At 41.4% G+C, this 11,004-nt stretch overlaps 1 protein-coding gene and 1 long non-coding RNA gene across 6 annotated transcripts; one reads left to right on the top strand and one right to left on the bottom strand.

The window, feature by feature from the left end:
- Positions 1 to 742: 742 nt before the first annotated feature.
- Positions 743 to 11,004, top strand: dohh (deoxyhypusine hydroxylase/monooxygenase). Of its 5 annotated transcripts, XM_035913314.2 has the most exons (7): positions 743 to 805; positions 1,353 to 1,459; positions 2,018 to 2,185; positions 2,950 to 3,026; positions 9,498 to 9,753; positions 10,009 to 10,357; positions 10,533 to 11,004. In XM_035913314.2, exons 2-6 carry the CDS (start codon positions 1,354 to 1,356, stop codon positions 10,317 to 10,319), a joined length of 918 nt encoding a protein of 305 aa, XP_035769207.2. In that variant the 5' UTR covers positions 743 to 805; position 1,353; the 3' UTR covers positions 10,320 to 10,357; positions 10,533 to 11,004. The 5 variants fall into 5 exon arrangements, with proteins under 5 accessions (XP_035769207.2, XP_006803638.2, XP_006803640.2 ...); XM_006803575.3 differs by having other exon boundaries at positions 10,009 to 11,004; XM_006803577.3 differs by having other exon boundaries at positions 763 to 805; positions 1,350 to 1,459; positions 10,009 to 11,004.
- On the bottom strand, positions 5,244 to 6,174 carry LOC148097938 (uncharacterized). The gene is made up of 2 exons (XR_015716691.1): positions 5,873 to 6,174; positions 5,244 to 5,702 (listed from the first exon to the last, which is right to left on the bottom strand). It is a non-coding gene; the product is annotated as an uncharacterized LOC148097938 (long non-coding RNA).

Consider the following 11,004-nt stretch of genomic DNA (forward strand, 5'->3'; position numbering starts at 1 on the left):
TGTCTGACCAAAATAAACTCACATGAGGACAATTTAAAATAGAGATGATCACCAGTTTCACATTCAGAAGTACAAAAAAATTACATGAGTCAACCTCAATTTCAAATCGCTTAAATAGGAAATCTAGGAGTGGTATTCAAATGTTCCTTTCAACAACAGATCATTTTATTATTATGATATACTTTATACTTTATTAAAATATTTAAATCAAGATTGCAGATTGCTAAAATCTGACATATCATAACATTTACAATCAGACCAGATACGTTTGAGAAAATTAATTTTGTTTCTTTAGAGATCATAAGTTCTTTTACAAAAAAAATTGAAAACAACAACAACAAAGGCATATTATCAGCAAACTGACTAATTATAAATTTACTCTATTTTATTTAAATTCCTTGACTATCAGGTGAAATTTCCAAGGAAAATAGCCCCCCAATAACCCCCTCTAGAACACTGAGGTGAATAAGTACTCGTTTTTACTTGAAGGACATAACCTCACAGTAGTAATAACCGTACAACTGTCTGTAAATTGTGCTACACTTGTATAGCATGAGCTTCTTTTTTATTTTATCTGTTCGACTAAAGAAATAAGTTACACACAACATTATTTGATTTTTTTTCTATTTTTTTTTCTATTTTTTTGTTTTTGGAGCGACATTTGAGTCTACACTCCATACCAGCTGGTGGCGGCAAAACACAATTTCGTAGTTTTCCAACCACCTGCAAAAATAACAAAAAAGAAGAAGGACACAACCACTTCCTGCGACTGTCCGTGGATTGTGCCGTGGGGACCGTGACGGAGGTGTGTGAAACACTGTACATACTGAAGCTTGGTATGTTTAGACAATGTTTACACTGGGCACCGTTGTGTGGTGGCGTTAGTGAATACCGTGTGATGTAGTTGTGGAAGAGTTCAGCCAATGATAGGCGATGGTTTATTTGTGGAAGCCGGTGTGCTCAGCGCGTGCTCCCGACTCAGGCGCGAGACACCGGAATGTAGTGAAGTGACAGCGGTGTCCACCAGGAAGGAGAGAAGCGTGAAAAATATCAGTAATACATCATGTAAAGTACAGAGCTAGCTGCGGGCCGTCAACAGAAACGACATCTAAATACTATATCCCCCGCAGCTGGTTTTAATATTGGCCTGGACTCGAGTTATTTAGTCAAAATCCTCATATGTCTCAGTTATAGTCTATATAACCGTTTTGTTTTCACCTAGCAGTTTTAGATTTTTACCATAAATAAGACATAATTTTCTCAACTAAACTATTAGTGAGACAAAAAAGCTTTCACATTGCTCTAAGTTTACAGGTCCAAGAGTCATAAGGGTGTTGCTCTCTTTCCAGCAGCATGGCTACTGTCGAGAAGGTTGCATCAATAGGACAGGACCTGGTGGACCCGAGACAGGACCTGACCAAGCGCTTCAGAGCTTTATTTACCCTGAGGAACCTGGGAGGTAAAACACCAAGACCACAGAGTTTTTTATTTTCAAAAACTGGATAAATGACAAAAGCACTCAGCTAAGTAACAAAATAGCAGCAATCCATGTGCCCAGTACTCAAGATTTGCAGTAGTATTTAGGACTCCAATATTGGTTTGTAGGGGTGGGAGTCACCCCACACATTCAGTTTCTTCTTTTTTCTTTTTTTTTCAAATGTAGTTGTGGTTGTTTCTCTGTCCTTTCAGTATATTTTAGTAGCCCCTATGTTTTCCAACAAAACTCCCAGGAAAAAAGTAATCTTTAAATCCCTAAACTTTGCAATAACGTCTTGCTCTCAGACTTGCAGCCTCCAGTCTTTTCCTCGTCATCTGGTTGGCTTAATCACAGAAAGCAGCACTGTACTGTTTGAAAGACAAGACATTCAGTTTTTTCTTTTTTCTCTGAGAGATCTTTTTTAATGTAAACTGAAATCACAGCACAGCTGTTGCATATGGTTGCAATATATTTGCTGTGACTGAATGCGTGTAGTGATTTTTGGGTGAACTAATTCAAGCTGTCATCTGTGTGTGTCAGGTGCTGAAGCTATAGAATGGATCAGCAAAGCCTTCGTTGATGAATCAGCCCTGCTGAAGCATGAGTTGGCTTACTGCCTGGGACAGATGCAGGACAAACGGGCCATTCCTACTTTGACTGCTGTTCTCAAAGATAAACAGCAGGAGCCAATGGTTAGGCATGAAGCAGGTAAGCATGCTTGATGAGGTTGAGGAGTCGGTGTACTACCAACACAAGTATTTTGACAGTATGTTTTATGTAAGCTCTGTGCTCTGCACAGATGGTGCGTGTCCAAGTGTTCATTTGTTGCTGCACTAAGTACAAAGTTGTTGTTTTTTTTGTGCTGCAGCCTTGTGGAGATGGAGTAATGACATGTAGACCAGTTTCATGTACTGCAGGTTCTGGTTTGAGAGATGCAATCCTCTCCCTAGCTCGCTCTGGTCTCTAGAGCACCACAAGGACCATTTATGCAGACAGTGGAGCTGGAATTCCATCCACTGGAGTACACAGTCACGGCATCTGAATGATATCAAGGACTGCCAAAACAATAAATACTAAAATGAGTAGCCAAATATACTGCCCCCACATTAAAATGCTTTAGTGGTCTTTGTAAGGAGCACTAGGTGCCTTGCAAAAAGGCTACACTTTGCCAGAATTGTCCCTAAAGAAGGTCACGTTGAACTGAAAGAAACTGAGAATGTGCATTTGGCATGAGGGACTGTTAGTGAGCTAATATTTAACCGCTCTCTTTCTGCTAAACACAAGTTTGTGTAGAAAAGTATAAGTTTACATACATGTGTATGCAAGCTCACAATACTTTCCTGGCGCAAGCACGATGGATGCTTTTCAGAAAATATTTTTGAGACTTGCAGTTTGCAGGATGCAAAAACAAATGAAAGCTGGAAACAGTGGTGCAGTTTTGAAGTCTGACTGCTATCTCTGTGTACTTGTAGGGGAAGCTCTGGGGGCAATTGGTGATTCTGTGGTTTTGAACCTACTGAAAGAGTACAGTCAGGATCCTGTCATTGAGGTAAGAGCATATCACAAAACTTGCCTACAACTTTCAACTTGATTTCCATTTTACCTGCTACAGAGCAGACCTACAATTTAGGCTAGGACTAATTTAACAGGATATTAATTAATTTTGAAGATAACTGAAAAACATGATTGACTGTTGTATTTGAATTGACTGGTTGTTGTCATGTCTTTATTGTCACATCACCTCCTAACGGCCATCTTTCAGGCTGCTCTTGATGTTTCCTGCTGCCTTTTAAAGTTTTATCCTAAAACCTTTTATTAAGTTTATTAAATCTTTGGTGGTACAGAAACTATGCCCTCTACTTTGACATCTTCAACTCTATAGTGTCACCACTGCATTCCAATCCATCCCTGAAGCGTGGTTTTTCTTGCTAGCCTTTTTAAAATATTATTGTTATTATTTATTTTTTATTTTTTAGCCTGTTTACTAACTGCTTGCTGCTCTTACGGTGTGTTCACACCGAACGCGATGGACGCGAACAAAAACGCCCCAAACGCCCCTAATTTGACGCGTGCACATTCGCGCCTCAACGCGTGTCCAAGAAAAATCCATCGCGCGTCAAAATATGATATTTTGACGCGCGTGAACCGGAAATGTGGGAGGGATGTGGGAGGAAGTTGTGCCAGACCGGTATCTTTGCAAGATGGCAGCTGTCGAGTTAGCGCTTGAAGAGAGAGTCTCCCTTCTCTATGTACTGTGGAGAGCAGAGCAGCGGCGTAAAAGACGCCCTCGCCGTACCTGGGTCCATCAGGTCCTCCAGAGGCATGAGCAGTTTGGTGAGTTTCACCATTTGCTCCAGGAGCTGCGCCTGGATGACGGCCGATTCCAGCGACATCACCGTCTTTCACTCGGCCAGTTTGAGGACCTGCTTCCCCGGGTCGGTCCCAGAATCGCCCGCCTAGACACCAATTACAGGCGCTCAATCTCACCTGCAGAGCGCCTGTCCATCTGCCTGAGGTTAGTAAAAGTATTTAATACGGTAGTCCTTTATTGATACCTGTGCTAATACATGCTAAACCATCCATTTATACACTGCTAACATGGATGTGCTATGCTAACAGTGAATGTGGTACGGAGACGACTGTTTATAATATTTCTAGTGATACTCAGAAGGTCTCATCAAGTCCCGATTTAATTCGATTTATGCTGTTATCAGTGTTTGAATGATAGCATGGCTGTGGTGTCATATCAATGTATGCGCTCGGTGTTTGCTGATATCAAACTGTAGCATTAGGACCACTGAGTTAACCTTTGTAGTGATACTCACTCCTTTTTATTTAGACCTGGTTTAATTCTGGGATAGTTGAATATTTGTATATAATCCCCGCAGACTGTTTTAGATTATATCTAATATATATCATGTAATTATCCTTATAATTACAAAAGGTTTTATGTAAGATTTATGTTTTGCAATTTGTAATTTTGGAATTTCAATAATGTATTTTGTAACTGCAGTACACATAATACTCATTTTAAACAATTTTGTCCAGGTTCCTTGCCAGCAAACAACTCCTCCAGAGAGGCTGTCCTGGTGAGGGAGAAGTTCATGGGTCACTTCTCGGTGGAGGGAGCTGTGTCTTGGCAACCAAAGGAGTAGCCTGTTTGAAGTCCGAGTGACTTCCCCATAACGGCTCTTTTAAGAGCCATCCACAAACCTCTAAAGAGTGTTCCTGTCTTTTTAAATTTTTCTTAATAAATGGAGCTCTACTCCAAAATAAACTAACCTCTTTTTACTCTCTTAAATAACTTGTCTTCACTATGTTCCTATATACAGTGTGGTGGAAAAGTTTGGGCAACCTTATTAAAAGTCATTATTTTCCTGTATGAATCGCTGTTACAATGAAAAATGTCACTTACATATATCATATAGGAGACACACACATTGATATACACTAAATATTTATTTCATTTCTCTTTTTTTGTGTCGCAAATTTATGCACCTGCTTGATTTAAAGTTATTCCACACTTTCTGTAAACTGCATTTCACTTCTCAAATATCACTGTGTGTGTCTCCTATATGATATATTTAACTGACAATTTTTATTGTGACAACCAATAATTTGTACAGGAAAATAATTACTTTTCACAATGTTGCCCAAACTTTTGCATCCCACTGTATTATTATGTTTTGTCATTAGTATAATATGAAATAAATTCTACTTGTGTCAAGTCGGGTGCCAATATTTGCTGTGTAGTAGAACAGAGACATTTGTCATTATAAATGTTTATTTGAAAAAATATATAAATTCATTAACAAAAACATTTATCATAAATATATGAAATTTAACTATTTACAGAGAGACAGGAATAAAAAGGACCCAGCTTGGAGTGGAAGAGCCTCAGGGAGAAGGAGGAGAAAAATAAGAACATTGTTTCTGCCCTGGAGAGCTGCTGCCTCATCAGAAAACTACTGATCATTAGGGTCCAATGTTTCCAAATTTAACACAGCTGTGCTGTTTTCAAAAACTAATTTATAAATTTGAAATTTCACGAATTCTCGTGTCTGAGGCGGCATGCTCTCCAGAACAGGAACAAGGCCGAGGAGGAAATGTTCTGTTGGAGACGGGCGTGGCCTCTTTAGGGACTCCAGGATGGCCAGCTCCACCGCCGATGGACCGTCCTGGGACCCGTCCCTCGCCCGCCTTCGAGCTGTCCTCCTCTGTGGGCCTGTAAAACACAGCACAAAACAACACAAAGTAATGAGAAGGCTGCTACTAGATTTTCATTTTCAAAATTGAAAAAAACAGGATATAAACAGATTGGTTGTAGATATTTAGTAAAGGTGATCACAAGGGAATTCAAGCGAGTAAAAAGCTGTCAGTGCTTGATGTTCATACCTGTGGGTGCAGCAGCAGGAGCTGAGGGACCAGGGACTGGAGAGCCAGGAGAAGAGACAGTTGAGGACTCTGCTGCATGATTACTTGACTCTATCAAGACAATATTAGATGTTAACAGGTTGAAAACAACAGTCATAGAGAATATTATATTATTATATACTTATATACTTATTATTATATACAGTGGTCTCTCATTTATTGCAGCACATGAACAGTAGTCACAGTTCTCACAAGTTGATTCTCAAAGTGAAAACCTTTGTCGATTTTAAAACGTAAAAGTATTATGCCGCGCTTTTTCTCCGTCTGCGCCGCCACTTTTGTGCGCCTTTTTTGCTCCCGGTGCAGGTGTGTATTTCCGAATGAGGGTCATAGTTATGAGTGTTTTTGTGCTGTTTTTTTCTATTGGACGTGATGGTTATCAAAACCAAACATGATAAGTTTGGCAAGCGCAGGAGACACGACACGGAGGAGATTTGTCATTTGGGCTGCAGAATGCAATGCGCGTCGTTGAAAGCTGTACGGTGCAATAAAAAAATCTGCGAAAAGGCGAGGCAGTGACGGATGAACAGCGGGACTACTGTATACTGTTTATTAATAAACAAAATATATTCCTGTATGACAACACGCATAAATTAACTGCCTACATTAACTCAATGTAAACATACCTTCTGACTGACACTCCCCTGCTGTCTCTTCGGGCTGTCCCTGGTCCTCGGGGGAGAAGTTCTCCACGGTCCGCACCATATTACCGCTTGTCTCCCGCGGGGTGAGGAAGGGGTCCAGAAACCCCATGACCGTGAAGAACTTCCATTTTCTCCCCGATCCTGCTGCAGACCCACTCCCCTTCTCCTTCTCTGTCTTCTTCTCCTTATTATAGGTGTCCCTGAGGCTCTTCCACTTTCTCCTGCAGATGTCCTCTGAATAAACGCATTATCTTGTTAGCGGAAAGGTATTTGTACATCAGTGGGAAAATAGCGGGACAATAGGCGGGCTTGCTAGCTTTTGCGCGGGTTCATCGGGTCAGTCTGAAAATTAAAAAGAAGGAATGAACTTACCAGGTTGCCCGATCTCCTCACTTATGTGTCTCCAAGCTAGGTCCTTTTTATTCCTGTCTCGGTAAAAGTAGTAGCTAGCATCGTATAGCTCCGGGTGATTAGCCACGGCACTGATAAGCTTTTCCTCCATTCTGAATGAAGAATGAAGGGCTTTGGCTGGATCTGCCCCTTTGACCTAGGTCAGAGCCACGTCACCAGGCTCCTGATTGGTTGTCGCGGCGCGATTTGACGCTGGAGTTCAGATTTTTCCAACTCGAGCGGTAGACGCGAAACGCGCGTATGCACAAAATGCAACACAAAAACTCACGCGCGTGGTTTTATTCGCGAGTCAAACGCGCCAGACGCGCTACACTGACGCGCGTTTCACGCGTTTTGGCGTTTTCGCGACGCAAATCTGCTTCCGAATTTTCGCGGCACCCACAATCGCGCGTCATCGCGCTTTTCCATTGACTTTACATGTAAACCTGACGCTCTATTCGCGTCCATCGCGTTCGGTGTGAACACACCGTTAGACTATGCATGTGTGTGGACATTGTCTGCTGGTATACTCAGTGTTACAAGGTGATATCCAAGACTCCGTCTTGTAAGTTGGGGATCAGCGCTTGTCTTGTTGGGTACTGCTGCTGCCACTGCCACCTCTATTTCTGCTGCTGTTACTGCTCCTACTGCTGGATCTGATTGATGACATGCTACTGTGGCCCCTAACTGCTCACCATCTGCCACCACCTTGAGTGTCCTTTTAATTCTGGTGCTTGTTGTTTGCCGCTCTATGGTCTGACACATGGCAGTGCCCACATGAAGGACATTAAGACCACAAAGTCTCTGCAATAGTTGTCTGTCTTGGCACTAATGACTTAATATGTTGTCAGAGAACCTCAAGCAAGGCTTTATACACCTCGTGGGCAGCCACTGGAAAGCAATCTGTCACCTCTGACTTGCTGTCGTACCCCATTTTATTTAGTAATGTAAAGTTCAGCTGTTCAGAGTTCAATGGCACATCTGGTTTAAGAGCTAATGGATTCATAAAGACATTCCCTTTGTGTACTACAACCTGTCATTCCTCAACTGCTCTGAACTTTTTCAAGCGAAATTGCCTTCACGAAAACCACTGTGATTCACATAATCTGTCCACAGGCATTGAACTAACCCTTCACTCTTGTGGTCTTTACAGCATAAATCCTGTTCAATCCCACTCTATTACAGAGACAGCTGTTTTCGTACCATTGCAACTAGGCAAAATTTACAACAATACCAGTGTGATACCCGTGTCTGTTTTCCCATTTTCAAGGTCAACCACCCCCACTTTACCAATTCCTCAGATTGTAAGGCACAGATGGAAACAATCCCATCGATCGTCTTTGCACATGCAAGCTTACTAAAATTATTGCTCTCTGCTTCAATTATTGCCAGTTTTTCTAGTAGAACTTTATCTAATTAATCATATATACTTAACAATATTGTCACCTGTATCAATCATTTCCTGTATCAGTGAAACTTTCCTTAAAATGTGGGACTGTGGAACTTTGTCCACCCAATACTTTCCCAGAGGTGCTCAAGCCGTGTTGGAGTTATAGCAGTAGTTTACAAGGGTAACTAAAACTGTGTTCCATTTACTCCTGGTTTATTTCACTCCTTCAAATTGCTAACATTCAACATTCGGTGTGAATTTTCTGGTCTACTGGTTTTTACTCTCGGTGTATCTATAAACTCCCTGCAGCTGTCTGATCAATTCAATTCAAAACCCCAACAATCATATCACTCCCTATGAGAAAGTGCTTTGGCAACAGTGGGAAGGAAAAACTTTCTTCTGGTGGCCGCAGCACAATGTGCCAGGTTTTGTCACAACGAAAATCAGTGTGAGACATGGTGAGCATAATGGCCACATTAAGGCACAACCCCCACTAGGGTTTAAATACCTGGGACTCCTCCACCATTTGATTTGGTGAGTTCTAAGTGAGTGGTAACAAAATCCTGCTAATTTTCAGAGGGTATACATACCATGTTACGGTCATAAAAACTGAATGTTAGCAGAGCAGCAGTTTGAAATTGACTGGTTAAAATACAGTCATAATGGTCCTCATACACTCATCATCTCAGATTGTTTTATTGTTTGTCAGAAACATTAAATATGTAAGTTAGAGGAACTTTAAGAGACACTAAGCAGAGACAAAGTAAATATGACTTCAACTTTTGGAAGAATTTGAGTCTGATATGTCATTTAGCATGCTTCATACAGCATACAACTGTGCTTTATTTAGCACAGTCACACACTTGACAGTTAACTCACACCTATGATCTCATAGGGGGCAATTTTTTGTCTGGACTGAACCACTGACTTTCCCAGTATATAATCTCATTTGCCTCAGTATTCCAGTGTTTTAACTTCATAATTGGACATATTTTTATTTATGAGCAAATGTCATTTATTATTTTTTGAGGTTTACATTTGGTGATAATTTCAGTTACTCTTGATACTTGAAACCACAACTAAAATTGCAGCTTGCACTCTCAATTATTAACACTCAGTTGATACAGAAAATGACATAAAAGCTGACATTCAATCTATACAGGTTGCAGAGACATGTCAACTGGCTGTTCGACGGCTAGAATGGCTTCAGAGTGGAGGAGAGAAAACGTTGCAGGACGGACACACAGATAAAAACCCCTACTGCTCTGTAGACCCAGCCCCTCCAGCAGCAAGGAAGAGCGTGCCAGAGCTGCGCTCCGCACTGTTGGATGAAAGCCTGCCACTCTTTGACCGCTACCGTGCCATGTTTGCCCTGCGTAACCTTGGCACTGAGGAGGCTGTGTTGGCACTAGGAGATGGTAAGGTCCAACTTTATGGTAAACAATTATGTGAACATTTATTTCACTCAACAGTCATCATTAATCTGATAATACTACATGCAAACCATGGTTCTAGAACACTCAAGGAACTTGAAGATGTCGTTACTGAGCACCTAATAAAATATATGCATATATGAAAGTCAGTAACTGTAAATCCTTGTGAAGTATAAGAATAAGTATGTAGAACTACGCAGATGGAAATTAATATGTGCATCTGATTCTGTTTGCCTCCAGGCCTGCAATGCTCCAGTGCTCTGTTCCGTCATGAGATTGGCTATGTTCTGGGGCAGATGCAGCATCCAGCAGCAGTCCCAGCCCTCCGTGCAGCTTTGGAGCGTTCCAACGAGAACCCCATGGTCCGGCACGAGGCAGCAGAGGCTCTAGGCTCAATTGGCAAAGACGAGTGTCTGGCCGTGCTGCAGCGTTACCGTGAAGACCAAGAGCGTGTTGTCAAGGAGAGCTGTGAGGTTGCACTTGACATGCTGGAGTATGAAAACAGTGGACAGTTCCAGTATGCAGATGGATTGGTCAGGTTACAGGGTTAATTATTTAGGTCAGTACTGAGGTCACCTTGTGTTTAAAGGTAATTAAACACCATTTGTTGCTAACAGTAATATTTTCTTTACTTCAATATAGCTAAGTTGAAAACCAAATATATTTAAAAAAAAAAAATAAAGGGTGGAACATGGATAATATAGGGTCATCCACCCTAATAGCCTGTGCCTTTGACCAGCTGCTGCTCATACCCCATCATTCAGCTGCTCCTTCAAATCATCCCCAAGTACAAATATGGAGGAGAAGCTGCCCAGCCAACAGCAACATTGGGAGACGTGCACAGAAGCAATGGTAGTGAGTAACGAAGGACTGCTCTTGCCTTCCGCATATTCACGTGCAAAAGACAAAACAACACAGAAGAGAAGGCAAAATAAGAAAATGGGGCAGAAAAGCGTGGCAAAGAGAGAGTGAACCCTCCTGGACCCTCTATTTTATTGAGTAAGGACCCTCTGCTCAATCTGAATTCATCCTGCATTGTGGTTCTACAGTTTGATACAAACTTCTCATTCTAAACTGTCTGCTACAAGCATTCGTGGTGTGAGGTAGACCTTGATTTGTCGTGCTTCTCTTGGTACTTTGCTCCTAAATTACCATGGAGCACAGCTTGCAGTTTAAATGTAATTTTTTTGTTATTTACAGTCAACTGTATAAAATTAAAATGATCTTACATACTAA

Source organism: Neolamprologus brichardi, chromosome 17 (assembly GCF_056152115.1).
Source record: "Neolamprologus brichardi isolate AB-2024 chromosome 17, ASM5615211v1, whole genome shotgun sequence".
In the NCBI taxonomy this organism is placed as follows: Eukaryota; Metazoa; Chordata; class Actinopteri; order Cichliformes; family Cichlidae; genus Neolamprologus; species Neolamprologus brichardi.